The 15,994-nt window shown below is 35.8% G+C and overlaps 1 protein-coding gene across 6 annotated transcripts in view; it reads left to right on the top strand.

Moving 5' to 3' along the window:
* LOC106868836 (multiple C2 and transmembrane domain-containing protein 1) overlaps positions 1-15,994 on the top strand; it is a 296,877-nt gene that overhangs the window by 123,974 nt on the left and 156,909 nt on the right. Inside the window, exon 1 of one of the 6 annotated variants that reach the window (XM_089351243.1) lies at positions 12,750-14,007. The exons of 4 other annotated variants lie outside the window; for them this stretch is intronic. In XM_089351243.1, the coding sequence (XP_089207369.1) occupies positions 13,971-14,007 (37 nt within the window). In that variant the 5' untranslated portion in view covers positions 12,750-13,970. Of the gene's footprint in view, positions 1-12,749; positions 14,008-15,994 lie in introns of those variants that run through there. One more of the 6 variants, XM_089351241.1, reaches the window with a different exon arrangement.

Genomic DNA, 15,994 nt, shown 5'->3' with positions numbered 1-15,994 from the left:
TATTTTACATATCACGGGCATGTAATAATAAATTTGATTAATGAGTTTACAGTTTGAAAGAATAAACTATCCATCAAAATAACTTTTCCTTAGATACATCACATGAAGAACGCTTCTGTAGTGTATTGCCTATAATTTAATGAATTATCCAGCTTACCATATTTTGAACATTTTACTCCCTTGGGCATTGACACACTAAATTTTCAATGTCTAGCAGCTAATTTGATAGAATTCCACAAAATTATTCACCATCTTTCCAACTACAACTTTGACTACCTATTTGAATTCAGTATCATTACCACCTGTAGACATACTTAGCACAGCTTCCATAACTTTCAGAAATCTTTTTTTTTTTTCCCCCTGCTTTGTATTGTTGATGCATTGAATAAACTAGCTGCACAGTTCTTAGCTGTCAGAACACTTCATCCTTCAAAAATTCTGTGCTTCCTGAAATTTGCTAATACTACTCCTGATGATACTTTTCCTCTTTGTGGAATGTTTTTGCTCTTTTCTATGTACTTCTTGCTACTATTGTTGTCTGTCTTAACATGACTTATTGTTGCATTCTGTCCTCTATTTTATTCTTTTTTCCTGATGAGTTGTAGTGGATCTAAATACTGTGTAAAATCTGAGCACTATATAAACCAAGTTCATTTTTTTTTGTTGTTGTTATTATTATTATTATGATTTAAGGCGGCAAGCTCGTAGAATCATTAGCACTCTGGGCAAAATGCTTAGCGGTATTTCATCCGCCTTCGCATTCTGAATTCAAATTCTGCCAAGGTTGCTTTGCCTTTCATCCTTTCAGAGTTGATAAATTAAGTACCAGTCAAGTACTGGGGATCATGTGATCGATTATACCCCCTCGCCACAAATTCCAGGCCTCGTGCCTACAGTAGAAAGGATTATTACTGTTGTGATTATTAAGGTGGTGATTTGTCAGAATCATTAACACACTGGGTGAAATGCTTAGTGGCATTTCATCTCTTGCTATGTTATGAGTTCAAATTCTGCCGAGGTCAACTTTGCCTTTTATCCTTTCGTGGTCAATAAATTAAGTACCAGTAAAACACTGTATGTATATGGAAGAGAGGAAAATAAAATCACTTAAATTGAATGTAGAAGTGGGTTATTTATTAAATATTTATTTGCTCCCTGGAATCTTTTCAATGTAGGAATTGCCCAGCCACTAATAAAATAAGGGTTTTAATGAGCTTTTGAGAAGCTGGAAAGACATTAAACACCTCACATCTCTTTCTCTCTTTCTCACCCTCTGGATGGATGGATGAATTCACTGTTGGGCAGGGGGAAAAAAAGAGAGTATGTCTAATTTGCTATGATGGTAATCATAAGAAGAATAAGAAAACAGAAAGGATATAGAAAGGAAGCATTTATTATGCACAGTTACTGCTCCATTTGGTAATAAAAAAAAAATGGTGTCAGGTAACTGCTGCAGGGAACAAAAATAGTAGTTAAAGGAAATCATTCTAAGTTCAGAAGAAATATTTTGAAGAACAAGGTTTTCAGTTTACCTTTTTTGATGTCTGAGCTTACTTAACGGTGATAGAAGCAATATGTTCGATATTCTGATTTTAATATCTGTTGTTTTTGTAGATTTTGTATAGCGGTGAAGCTAACACTGCCACACTCACAGGGAATACACTTATACACAGAGACATACACATACATACACACATAATCTCTGAGAGGAAATAAATTTCCAAACTATTTGGTTTATATCAATGAAAAGCCAAGCTGGAAGATCTATTTCAATGAGTTATCTATTTATATGGTTATTTGCCTTCATATTGAAGATTTAAACGGTATTCAAAGTAAAGAATTCATGAGATCCTGTTTGTTACAAAGAATATAATGAATAATATATTCTATTTTTACAATTTCATCAGTGAAAATTGTAAAGGTTCTTGTCTAAATATTAGCTGTGTATATATTTTTTTATCCTAACATTGAATAGGTTTTTTTTATACTAAGGTTGCTAAATTATTCTTTCCTTGGTACTGTTCCAAAAAAGAACAAAAAATATTATCTGTGGAATTTTCTTTTCTTTAACATGCCATATTGTTTGAAATGATATTTCCCCCCCAGATTTAGAAATTTGTGTATATTTTGTGTTGGTTGAATGCCAGCCATATGAATTTAACTATAAAAGAAAACTGCACTTAAATTGAGGCAATTTAGTACAACTGTAGCCATTATGAAGTTGTGTCACTTGGCAATGATTTGGTCACATAACTGAGGAAGGCAGTAGATCAAATATTTTAAAACCACTTAAATATTATTCATCTTCAAATCTGTGTCTTTGATTTCCATTCTGTGCCACAATGGATATGATTTATGCAAGACTTTTGGTGATAGCATGAACCAATTTTTAAATTTTTTTATTTGTTAGCAGAATAGATACTTTTACAATAAGTAATAAAAATAAGTAGATTTGATTATTTACAATAATTTAGCAATCATAATTAACCACAGTAGGGTTAAATACGGTGATTAAGGAAAAATTATGCTCTGGTCTGACAAGCAAGAGAAACAACTTCAAAGGTTTTTACCATATTAGCTGTCTTTGGCAAAAGTACAAGTGGCCTTGTAGACATATGCCCTTTATGTATAAATATCTTTTAAAAAAATACCTTCTGTGGCACTGGGAAATAAGATTAATTGATAATTTGGTTCTAAAGTGATACCAACCACATATTTATGTAATAAAATGGTAGGTTTTATCTTTTTGTTTTTGTTTTCAATGTATTTGTTTATCAGATAAATTCTGTCTTTTACTTGTTTCAGTCATTAGACTGTGGCCATACTGGGACACTGCCTTGAAGAAGTTTTAGTTGAATGAATCAACCCCAGTGTTTATTTTTTTTTTTTAAGCTTGACACTTATTCTATATATATGTATATATTTGTGTGTTTGTCCCCTCTACCATCACTTGACAACCAATGTTGGTGTGTTTATGTTCCCATAACTTAGCGGTTCGGTAAAAGAGACTGATAGAATTAGAACCAGGTTTACAAAGAATAAGTCCAGGGGTCAATTCCTCTGACTAAAAGGCAGTACTCCAGTATGGCCACAGTCAACATGACTGGAAAAAGTAAAAGAGTAAAAGAGATATATTTTCTGGTTTCAAATATTGAAATATAATAAAGATCTTAAGAAACTTAATTATAATACACAGGTTTTAATCTATACGAGAAAAAAACAAACAAATAAATAAATGAAATAAAAAAAATAAAAGGAAAATTATTCATGAGACAGCATTTGTTTTTAATTATTATTCAGTGGAGAAAATGAAGCATTCTCAAATGTTAAAAACATTAAAACAATTATGTTGCTTTTTTATTCCAATTTTTTTTTTTTTTTCCTGAGATTGATAACCACATCTAGCATTACAAATGACTGTAAAACATGAGAGGAAATCATAAACAATGCCAAGTTCATCAAGTCACATTATAAAAGTCAATTAAAAATAGATACATAAAAACATGTTCTAGAATTCTCTGGAGAATTCTGTGTATATTCTGTTGTGTCATAAGTTGCCATTTTAATTGTAATATTCCTGAATATTGAAGAAAATACCAGTAAATGAATAATATAGAATTATGGGAAATGAAGAGAAATAAAATGGTGAAAAGCAGAGCTGCACTTGAAGGTTGTCTTAAAATGTAAGTGGGTAGGTGAAATAAGTATTACATTTTGACTTGCAGTCACGTTCACTAGTTGTTTCAGATTTCAGCTTGGTATCAATTTAACTGGGAAAGTATTAAGAAGTTTGGTATTGAGAACAGTAAAACATGAAACTTTCTAAATGTAAGTTTATTCTTTTACTTAGATCAAATTATCTGCTAAAAGTTTATGTAATAGAAATTTTTAAAATTTCCGCAAAGTAATTTTTAATGTTATAAATGGTAATGGTTCATGTAACAAGGTTACATTGAAAGTTGTTGTCAAAAACAAGAAAGGAAAAGAGTACCAAGAGACATTTCTCTGGTTGGCTGGAATTATGTTAGTGTGTATGGGCCAGGATAGCATTTTAAGTGCAAGCTCCCATATTCAATTTGTTTTACTAAAAATAATTTTTAATTGTTTCAAATGAGGAAAAGAAAATCCATTAGCATTAGTAAAAATCTCTTCTCACTGGAAGATGTCATCCTTATCATTATTGGTTTTAAATTTTGGCACAAGGCCAGCAGTTTCAGGGAAGGTGCTAAGTTGGCTACATTGACCCCAGCATTCAACTGGTACTTATTTTATCAACTCCAAAAGGATGAAAGGCAAAATTGACCTCGGCAGAATTTGTACTCAGAACTTGCAAATGGATGAAATGCCGCTAAGCATTTTTCCAGGTTTGCTAACAATTCTACCAGCCTGTCGCCTTCATCTTTATCCTTATTATCATCATTTAACATCCATGTTGGCATCTTCCATGCTGGCATGAATTGGGTGGCTCAACAGGATTTGATGAGTCAGAGGCCTGCATTCAACTTTAATTCTGCTCTTTGGTATGGCTTCTATGGTTGAATACTCTTCCTAATAGCAAATACTTTACAAAGCATACTGGGTGATTTTTTTCATGGCACCTGCACTTGTGGTGAGGCAGCCATGTAACTCACAAATTAAAACGGTCCCATGACTTAGTGGGACTATAGTAGAGTGGGGTGTGGCATTATGCTAGATGTTGAGAAGTCCAGCTCCTGTTTCAGATCATACTAAACTAGTTGGTAGGTAAAACCACCACTTAGTGCTTCTGAATCCATATGTACAGTGAGGGTGGGTTGTAATTTGAAACCATAACCTTACAACAAATGGTAGTATATTCTACTGATGTAACAGCTATAAACACTGGTGTGTGTGTGTGTGTGTGTGTGTGTGTTTGTTGATACTTTATAGTGTAGTTGGTGATATGGTTTCAGCAAATGGCTTGAGTTTTGTTGGAAGAAGAGAATCAATAAAGCATTGAACCAAAATATTTTGTGGTATTTGATTCTGAACTTTTACATTCTGATTTCAAATCTCACCCGAATGCACTTCAAATTTCATCCTTCCAAGGTTAATAAAATAAATACTTGGGTCACTGTAAGCAAACTTAGGTGATATCCCAACATAGCCTTAGACTAGTGGTTCTTAACCAGGATCCATATGGCCCTTGGGGATCCATTTACAGTTTTGATCATAAAACATTATGTGCAATAAATTGGTTGTACTTCTACAATACCCCAAATATTTTAACAATGTTTTGTACAATTTCTAATAATATTTAATTATAAAAATATAATTGGATTTCTTAAACACTGAATGTCTGTGAGGGCCCATTCAAGTAAAATAGGAATCAAAGGGATCCATAGGTAGAAAATGGTTGAGAAGCACTGGTCTAATATATTGTAAGACACCTTTGTTCTGCATTCAGCACCATGTGTCTGCACCAGCTGGAAAGTTCCTCTCTAAGAGACAAGCCTGGATTAGATTTTTTTTGTGAAAGCCTACTAGTTGGCCAGGTATGTAAAACACACCTCTCTATGTTGCTGATATAATCCAAACAGGCGTGGCTGTGTAGTACAAAGCTTGTTTCTTAATCACATGGTTCTGGGTTCAGTCCCACTGTGTGGCACTCTGGGCAAGTGTCTTCTACTATAGCCTACTATAGCCGGCCAAAGCCTTGTGAGTGGATTTGGTAGATGGAAACTGAAAGAAGCCCTTTGTATATATGTGTGTGTGCATGTCTTTGTTTGTCCCCTGCCACCACTTGACAACTGGTGTTGGGTTGTTTATGTCCCCATAACTGAGTGGTTTGGCAAAAGAGACTGATTGAATAAGTACCTGGTTTAGCAAAAAACAAAATTAATTACTGGGGTTGTTTCATGTAACTAAAATTCTTTGAGGCAGTGCTCCATCATGGCCACAGTCTAACGACTGAAACAAGTAAAAGATAAATATGGCATAGTCCATTGACTGAAAATATTGAGAGAATCAAAGAATGTCAAACTGCACATGATGCAGGATTGGAGCTTAACCTTGTAAACCGACTTTTGATTCAACCCGATGTTGACAAAGTGAAAAGTTTAATATTTAATAAGCATGTCTGTTTAGATTTGTCTACCCTGAATGCTTCTTAAATGAATGCTAATTGCTGTATGGTGGAAGCCTTTGTTCCATCATGCAGCAATTATTTGTAAAGAAAAAAAAAAGAGCACGTGCGTGCACACACAGACACACACACAGAGACAAATCCATGAACAAAAAAAATAACAGGAAAAAAAAAACAACAAAAGTCAATTGGATGTACATGGTGAATATATTAGATTAACCAAAGTTTACAAGCGTGAGTCTTCATTGGACAGAGGAAAAAGTTCAGAGAAGTGGACAAGGCGGAAGGAGCAGAAAATCTGGAGAAAAGCTCGTGTTATTACATGGTCAAAAAGTAAATGACCGGAAGCCGGTGAGAAATAGAGAATGTAGTTTTTCAAGGCAGGAAAATGCAAAAATGGTCATTGTGTGTGAGCGAGTATGTGATGTGATGTGTGTGTGTGTGTGGATGTGTGTGTGTGTGTGTGTGTGTGTGTGTGTGTGTGTGTGTGTGTGTGCAGGTTGCAAGTAGTGTGTGTGTGATAGTAATATATATCCCATTATGCAGCAAGCATCTTCTACTATAGCCCTAGGTCAAACTATTACTTGTGAGTGAATGTGGTTGGTAGAAACTGTATAAAAGGCGATGAGCTGGCAAAAACGTTAGCACGTCGGGCGAAATGCTTAGCGGTATTTCGTCTGCCGCTACGTTCTGAGTTCAAATTCCGCCGAGGTCAAATTTACCTTTCATCCTTTTGGGGTCGATAAATTAAGTACCAGTTACGCACTGGGGTCGATGTAATCGACTTAATCCCTTGTTTGTCCCCTCTATGTTTAGCCCCTTGTGGGCAATAAAGAAATATGAAACTGTATAAAACCTATAGTAAATATATGTGTGTGTTTGTGTGTATGCACGCATACACATGTCTTTATGAATGTTTACATTCCACTCTGAAGGTGCATGGCTTTGTGGTTAGGGCATTCAGCTCATGATTGTAAGGTTATGAGTTCAATTCACAGTGGCACATTGTGTCCTTGAGCAAGCCATTTTATTTCATATTGCTTCAGTTCACCCAACTCTGGCAAAAAATTAGTGATACCTGTATTTCAAAGGGGCCAGCCTTGTCACATTCTTGTGTCACGCTGAATCTCCCTGAGAACTATGTTAAGGGTACACGTGTCTGTGGAGTGCTCAACCACTTGCATGTTAATTTCACGAGCAGGCTGTTCCGTTGATTGGATCAACTGGAATCCTTGTCATAACCGATGCAGTGCCAAGTTAAAATTCCTCTCTGTACATGGAAAAGCTACAAATAGTGACGTCAGAAAATTATCTGGTAGCTATGCACTCCTGAAGATGAATGGAATAAAAATTCCCTTCTTTGAAATACAGATTAGAGTTAATAACTGGAAGGGCAAGTGGCTATAAAAAAATTCCTCAATAATATGTACTCATCTAACCGATGCCAGAATCAAAAAGTAGACAAAAAAAAATATGTATGGAAAAACATAGTTGTAATCAAGTATTGAAAACATTAGGTTCATAGATTATTCCTCTTGCTTACCAACCACATGGTTCTGGGTTCAGTCCCACTGCGTGGCACCTTGGGCAAGTGTCTTCTACTATAGCCTCAGGCCGACCAAAGCCTTGTGAGTGGATTTGGTAGATGGAAACTGAAAGAAGCCTGTCGTATATATGTATATATATATATATGTGTGTGTTTGTGTTTGTCCCCCCCAACATCGCTTGACAACCGATGCTGGTGTGTTTAGGTCCCCGTAACTTAGCGGTTCGGCAAAAGAGACCAATAGAATAAGTACTAGACTTACAAAGAATAAGTCCTGGGGTCGATTTGCTCGACTAAAAGGCGGTGCTCCAGCATGGCTGCAGTCAAATGACTGAAACAAGTAAAAGAGTAAAGGAGAGAGAGAGATTCATCTATGGTTTCAGATTTCTGCTTCTTTCACATGTATTAATAAATACTTGGCAACACTAAATGTATCTTCTTGTGTCTTCTTTTCCTTGTTTCAGTTGTTGAACTGTGGCACTGCCTTGAAGGGTTTTAGTCAAACAAATTGACCGCAACACTTATTTTTCTTCTTCATGCTAGTACTTATTTTATTGATCTCTTCTGCTGAAACACTAAGTTACAGGGATGTAAACAAACCAATACCAGTTGTTAGGCAGTGGAGGAGGGTGTAACAAACTCAGACACAAAGATACACACACACACGCACACACACACACACACACACATACACACACACACACACACGTACGTACAGTGGGCTTCCATACAGCTTCAATCTATCAAATTCACTCATTAGGCTTTGGTCAGCCTGGAGATATAATAAAAAAACACCTGTCCAAAGTACCACTCATTGGGACTGAACCTGAAACCACATGTTTGCAAAGTGAACTTCTTAACCACCCACCCACCCACCCATATTAAGAAAATTTTCATTTCAGGTTGATTTATAATATATGAAATATTCTATTTGATGAATGCTGTTAACCTCTTTTGATCCCAACCTGCATGAAACCACCCCTGGTATTCTGGTGCTTATTTTAGCAATCTCTGTGTGTCACACCACTAAGTTACAAGACATTAACACAGACTCCATGCATGATTGTATACACATCACTAGTGTAGCTGGGGTGGTGGTAGCATGCGCAGTCCGTCCCTGGGCGGCACTTTTAAAGAGGTGGCACTTTTCATCCTGTAGTAGGCTACAAGCCAGAATAGATTAGTATGGTATAAGCCAGAATAGATCAGAATAGAAATAGTATGGTATGTGATAATTCCCGATATTATAAAAGAAAAACTACTGGAAATGCAAGGCTTTTGGGTCTGCTGTAGGTAATATGTGCTTTTTGTAGGATCTGGGGATGGCAATTGGAAGGGCTGCCCTGGTCGGCACACACTCTAGCTATGCTGATAATACACACACATGTGTGTACACGTACACACACACACACACACACACACACAAAGGGTTGCTGTATGTGTTTCATCTACCAATATCACTCACAAGGCATTATTCAGCCTGGAGCTAAAACTAAATAAAGTAGACAATATTTAGTTGAGATACCACAGTGGGACTGAACACCAGCCCATATGACTGCAAACCTAACTTCTTAACCACTCCGCCATGTCTGTGAAATATAAAAACAAGAATAAACAAGTAACTGGTGTTTTCTTTACTTTTTGCTCGATAAACAGAAGAAATATTAAGTCAGTATTGACATTCATGCATTTTATGAGATGAAAGCATTAACGAGTGAATTAAAATCCTTTTACCAGGTCATGAAACTAGATTGTGAGTATGTCAATAAAAAAACTTCACATGATCACTTCACTTGCTAGTCATAGCAGTCAAATCTCTCTTGAATTACACTCTCTGTTATAAATTTTTCATTTTTTTTTTTAATGTAAGTCATTATTGTATAATGTAGTTTGTGATAAACTATGTCTGAAAAGGTGAGATGGTCACCTCTAGAATGACTTTGGTCATAGTTCTGCTTCATCTAGGCTGACCTGTGGTTAAACAATAACCGAGAAATAGAAAATGGATTTGGCTCATTGAAAGTTTGTTCTCTCTTCCATGACACTTGTTATATTCATTCATGGGTGTGTGCATGTGTGTGTTGTGTGTGTGTGTGTGCAGGGATGTGAGTGGTGCATGTGTGTGTGCATGCACATGTGTGTGTGTGTATGCATTTGTGTGTATTGTGTGTGTGTGTGTGTGTGTGTGTGTGTGCATGTGTGTGTCTGTCTACATTGACATCTTTTGAAAAGTGGAGTCCGTGTTCATTCCCTCTAACTTAGTGTGTGTGAGTATGTACACGCACACACAGACACACTCACACATGCATGCACACAGCTGCAGAAGCTGGCTGCACACTGCAATTATTTAGTAGTTATCAAATGCACATATATACTTGAGATTTACTTATGTGTTACACTATAAGCAAAAGGTTACAATTTAGTATTGTTCATCTCTCTCTTTTTTTTCTTTTCTCTTTTTTTTTTTACACCGCTAGCAATAAAGCAATAGAATTCCACATCACAAATCTCTAACACAAGTCAAGTAATGTGAGTGACTTGGCTGTTGTATGCAACAGACTTAACCACTGCAGGGGTTATTACTCTGAGAAGAAAGTTTACTGAATATAGTTTATTTAAACATTTGTAAACTAGGAGACAGAGATATATTTTGATTTTAAATGTTTGTATTCTTTTAATACATCATCAAATATAAATGACTACCTGTTTTTTTTATTATAAAAGACTACCTGTCTTTTATAGTGTCTGCTATGATGCATGATATGAGGCTAAGCTTTCAGCCTGAGGATAACTTCCTCCCATCCATCTTGGTGGCTCTGAAAAGGGTTATGGGTGCTGCCCTGCCTCCTAAGTTATTATAAAGAAAAGGTGAATAATCATTGTCATCATCCTAAGCCTCATCATCATCATAAGCATCATCATTATCATTACAGGCATCATCATTTAATGTCTGCTTTCTATGCTGGCATAGGTGGGATGGTTCGATTGAAGCTGACAAGCCAGGGATGCTTTGGACTCAATTATCTGCTTTGGTATGGTTTTTGTGACTGCTGGATGCCCTTCCTAATATCAACTACTTTACAGAGTCTACTGGGTGCTTCTTTTTATGGCACTGGCAACTAAATTGTAAGACAAGACCCCTTGATATAGTGGAGGTGCAATATTGGGAGAGGTGTCTTTGTGCCAGGTGTAGAGATGCTAAAATATGATAGAGGGGATGGAACAAGTGTTTTGCTATAGACAAGAACAAGAAAGGAAGAAAGGATTGTTGAGATGGGTAAAAGAAGTAAAGTTAAAAGTTACCTTCTCAAGCCATGCTGACTCAGAAGGGCTGGTTTCCTGGTTTCATGGCATATATTCTGCACCTGGATGGGATGCTGGTCCATCGCAGGATTACTCACTTTTACCAGCTGAGTGGACAGGAGCAATGTGAAATGAAGTGTTTTGCACAAGAGCACAATGCACTACCCAGTCTAGAAATCAAAACCACAATCTTACGATCATGAGTCCAATACCCTAACCACTAAGGCATGTGCCACCACATGATAGGGATGAGGTATAACGGTGTACCCTCAAGGTACGAGAAGGTGAATAAAGAGAGAATAGGGACAAAGAATCAAGGATGGCTGGCTGGGTAAGTTCACAAGAATGTGAAAAAAGAGTGACGTGGTAGAGATGAGAATGGAGGTAAATTCAGTGAATGCTGAACGTAGGCTTAATTTGATTCATCAGACCTGCTGAGGTCAGTATTATCTTTCCTCCTTTTTTGAGGTCAATAAAGTAAGAAGTCAACATTGCTAAGAGTGTCAGTCAAATATTAAGGTTGGTACTTGTTTCTCAAAATTGGTTTTGCTGTGCTGGGAGTAGCAAAGTGACTGTAATGACAGAAAAGTTAGGAGACCTTATTGACAAAATAAAAAAATCTCCAGAGAACTTGAAAATTCCTGAGACTAAACAATATCACATATGATTCATTGACTGATGATTTATCAATCTGGAAGATGGTGTTTTTTTTCCAGAGTATAAGGTTAATTGAAAGCTCTTGAAAGTGAATGATCACAAATATGTAATTCCAATTTACTCCATAAACAAATGTGGTGGTTGACTGGCTGAAGTATTGATATCAAGGAGAATGTTCTATTATATTCATTCCAGTTTGCTGCATTCTGAGTTCAAACCACCCTTTCACTACCCCACTGAGTTCAACTTGCCTTTCATCCTTTCAGGATCGATAAAATAAAGTACCAGTCAAATACTGTGATATTGACTAATCATCTTTCCCTAATAAGTGCTGGCTTCATACCTAAATGAGGAACAATTCTTCTTGTAAAGTCCTGCTCATTGGACATCATTGAGGCAAGTCAAAGAAATCATCATCATCATCATGACAGTGAGCTGGCAGAAGCGACATTTCTTCAGGCTTTATATTCTGAGTTCAAATTCTGCTGAGGTTGACTTTACCTTTCATCCATTCTGGGTCAATTAATTAAGTACCAGTTGAATACTGGAGGTCAGTGTTATTGGCTGGTTATTGCCCCTAAAATTCCAGGCCTTGTGCCTATAGTAGAAAGGATTATTTCTATTATTAATATTATTAATTCTGCTTTATATATTGAGTACTTTTCCATATGCATGTACATAGCAACATGCACACATGCCAAATTGCAGCGTAATGGCAGACAAGCAAAACACATACATTGAGCATGCGTGTTCAATGACATTTACTACACTAGTACTACTTCTAATGCATATTTGAATTTATCCTTATGTACGCATCATCTGGGCATACCTGCAAATGCTTTTTTTTTTACACTATTTACTTATATTCATGGATGGGTGATTCAGCTTGCCTCTGATTCAATTCAAGTTTGTGATGTTGATATGCCACAAAAATGGTGAAATATCTATGTTCATCACTCCTGAAAGGGATTTGGAGTGAGTTTCTTGCTTGTTTTTGACTTTCAGGTGTTGTAACACCTAGCACTTTGATTGAGTCATCTCCACTGCACCAATGAGTAAAAGAATAAAAGAAGTAAGTTAATAACAAATATCTATTTCTGTTATCATCACCATGACGACATAATAATATCAGCATTGATCACAGTTTACTGAATATGACATGGCAATGATGGGATCTCATTGTGGTTCTTTGACTTATGAAAAATAGCAGCCAAATCTTCTTCTCACACACCCTACTATAAAACACACATGCACACCCTACTCTAAAACACACACACACACACACACACACACACACACACACACACACACACACACAAGAAAACAAGACATATTGGATAATCTAGTCTTAGGTATACTTGTAAAACAACGGGATGGTCATGGCAAGATTGTCTTTGATATAAGTTAGGTTAATCAGGGCTGACTTAAGATCTTAACGCTTTAGCATTTAAACCAGCTGTATCTGAGACCAAATGTTCTACCTCCTTTATATTTAAACTAGCCAGATCTAGTCTCTCACACCTACCTTACAATGTAATTCTAAAAATAAACAATCACACCATCAAAATCTCAAAGCTACAAAAATAATGCATGGTTAATTCAAAACAATATGAATAAATAATGCATTACATTTGACAGAATCATCTGAATGTTGAAGAGTTAAACAATAACCGGCAAGTTATCGTGGCCAGTATCCAGGGGAAAATATGATATACATTTCATCAACCACCCCACATCATAACATTTATGGATTGATTCAAACTTCCTTTATATAGTAATTGCATTGCACTACAGATAGACAGTTTCTCTATCTCTTAGTATTTTGTTGCTTTTACTTTTTATTTCACCATTTTACTTGCTTGGTTTACTAAACACTATTCACAAACACCTGCTACCTTTCAGTCTTGTTAGTAAATGTTGTGTTTCCCACAATAGTGTGATCTATTTTTTTTCCTTTCATTTCACTTTGGATCAGTGTACAGCACCAGCTCATTGATTATCTAAATCTTCTTCCCTGATGCTTCTCTCACACTGCTTCAAAATCAATTGTTATTTTTTCTTGGTTGTATGCTTCATGCTATTTAAAGTGATGTACTATATCCCACTCTCTGCTAACGTTTTATAATAACTTTTCCACCCTGCCATTAATAATAGTAGTAGTAGTAGTAGTTAGGGTTGTTCTGGCATGGATTTTACAGTTGGGCTGTCATTTTAATATCAATCAAACAGCTGTATATTTATGGATAAATACAATATTTTACCAAGCACACAATACAATAATTTTAGATGAATTTGTCTCAAGATACATTATAAGTTAGTAATCATCTTAACTGTTGTATAACTGAATATTTTTTTTTATCAATGAAGAACATAAACGGAAAGTGCCTTAAGACAAAAGGTAAGATCCTTCTGAGTCATTTTCTGAATCTAAGTTGAGACAATTTCAACTTCAGTTACTTACATTGTAAAAAGTTTTAACTATGAACTTCACAACTCATTTCCTTTCTCTTAAAATATTAGGCTTTGTGCATTGTCCAAAAAAAAAAAAAAAAAAAAAAATGCAAGGAAGATGAATAACACAGTTTTATAAATCATCTTTCATTTTGAGTTGGAGCCACAATTCATTTGATTTACGAGGTGGGTGCTGAAAAGTTCCTCACTTTGGCTAAAAGAAAATACAAGAGGATCAGTTAATTATTATTTTATTTAACATATTCCCCTTTCAGATTCACACACTTATTGCCGCTATCTTCCAGTTTTTCTAAGGCCTGTAAAAGTACTTGGAAGGTTGGGCTTCCAACCAGGCCTTTCATGATACTCTTAAAACCAGGATCTTTTCAGCACCCCCTATCACTAATACTTTTCCAAAAACTTATGGAATTTTAACTCTTACTTCTCTTATACCAAAACAAGGAAGTCAGCTCTATAAGTACTAAAAGAGAAGGGTGGGCAGCTTTCAGTGTAGAGAACTTAAATAGTTGTTTCAAAGTTTCGTGGTTCATATTTCAGAGTTCAAATGTGGTTAGTGTCAGTTTAGCCATTCATCTCCCTGGGGTCAGTAAAATAAATGCCATGTACTTTACTGAAGTAAAAAAAATTAATATTATCACCTCCGTTGTGTACAGTGAAAGAAATATACTATAAATGACATATTATATGCTATAAAAGTTACCGTGTGGTAACTTTTGTGTTATAAAAGTAGTATTTAAAGCTGATACTTTTAAAATTTTATTCTTTCTCATCTATTTTAAAGTTGCAGTATTTAGTTCTAATCTGGATATTGTTTCCAGAACATTTTTTTAACATTTGTTATTTTTATTTTTTTATTTTTTATTCTGATTTTTTAAAAAAATACATTTTTCTATCATTTATTTCTAAAAATATATTTGCAGTTGTACAGTTCTAAGAGATACACTGAGAAAAATGTAATTGAATTTAGTGTTAACAAATCTAGTTTAACAATAAATAAATAAGCACAGACATGGTTGTTGGCTGTGTGGTTAAGAACCTCACTTTGCAACCATGTGGTTTCAAGTTCATTCCCTGTAGTTTTTTTGGGCATCTTCTACTATAGCCCTAGGCCAACCAGTACAATGTAAGCAAACCTGGTAGATGGAAACTGTGCGGAAGCCTGTTGCATATATGTATGTTTGTGTGTGATTTTGTTTGCCTCCACCACCACCTGACAACCAATGTTGGTTTGTTTATGTCCCTGTAATTTAGTGGTTCAGTAAAAGAGATTGATAGAATAAGTACCAGACTTTAAATAAGAATAAATAAGAGTGACTGCGTGGTAAGAAGCTTGCTTCCCAACCATATTTTTCTGGGTTCAGTCCCACTGCATGGCACCTTGGGCAAGTGTTTCTACTATAACCTCAGGTTGACCAAAGCATTGTAAGTGGATTTGGTAGATGGCAACTGAAAGAAGCCCATTGTATGTATATATACATGTTTATATATATATTTGTGTATATATACGTGTCTGTCTTTGTGTCTGTGCTGCCCCCCCCCCCCCTCCGATCATCACTTGGCAATGGGTGTTGATGTGTTTAGGCTCCTGTAACTTAGTGGTTTGGCAAAAGTAGCTGATAGAATAAGTACTTGGCTTAAAAAAAAAAGAAGTATTGGAGTTGATTCATTTGACTAAAAATTCTTCCAGGCAGTGCCCAAGCATGGCCATAGTTTAATGACTGAAGCAAGTAAAAAATAGAAGAGTGGTTGGCGTTAGGAAGAGCATCCAGGTGTAGAAACTCTGCCAAATCAGATTGGAGCCTGGTGTAGCCATCTGGTTTCACCAGTCCTCAGTCAAATCGTCCAACCCATGCTAGCATGGAAAGCGGACGTTAAACGACGGAGATGATGATGATGATATAAGCTGTTTGTGT

The sequence above is a fragment of the Octopus bimaculoides genome, chromosome 4 (genome assembly GCF_046866305.1).
Source record: "Octopus bimaculoides isolate indiv1 chromosome 4, ASM4686630v1, whole genome shotgun sequence".
Taxonomy (NCBI): domain Eukaryota; kingdom Metazoa; phylum Mollusca; class Cephalopoda; order Octopoda; family Octopodidae; genus Octopus; species Octopus bimaculoides.
The sequence above is the reverse complement of the archived record's forward strand: the minus strand, read 5'-3'. Positions and strand labels throughout refer to the sequence as shown.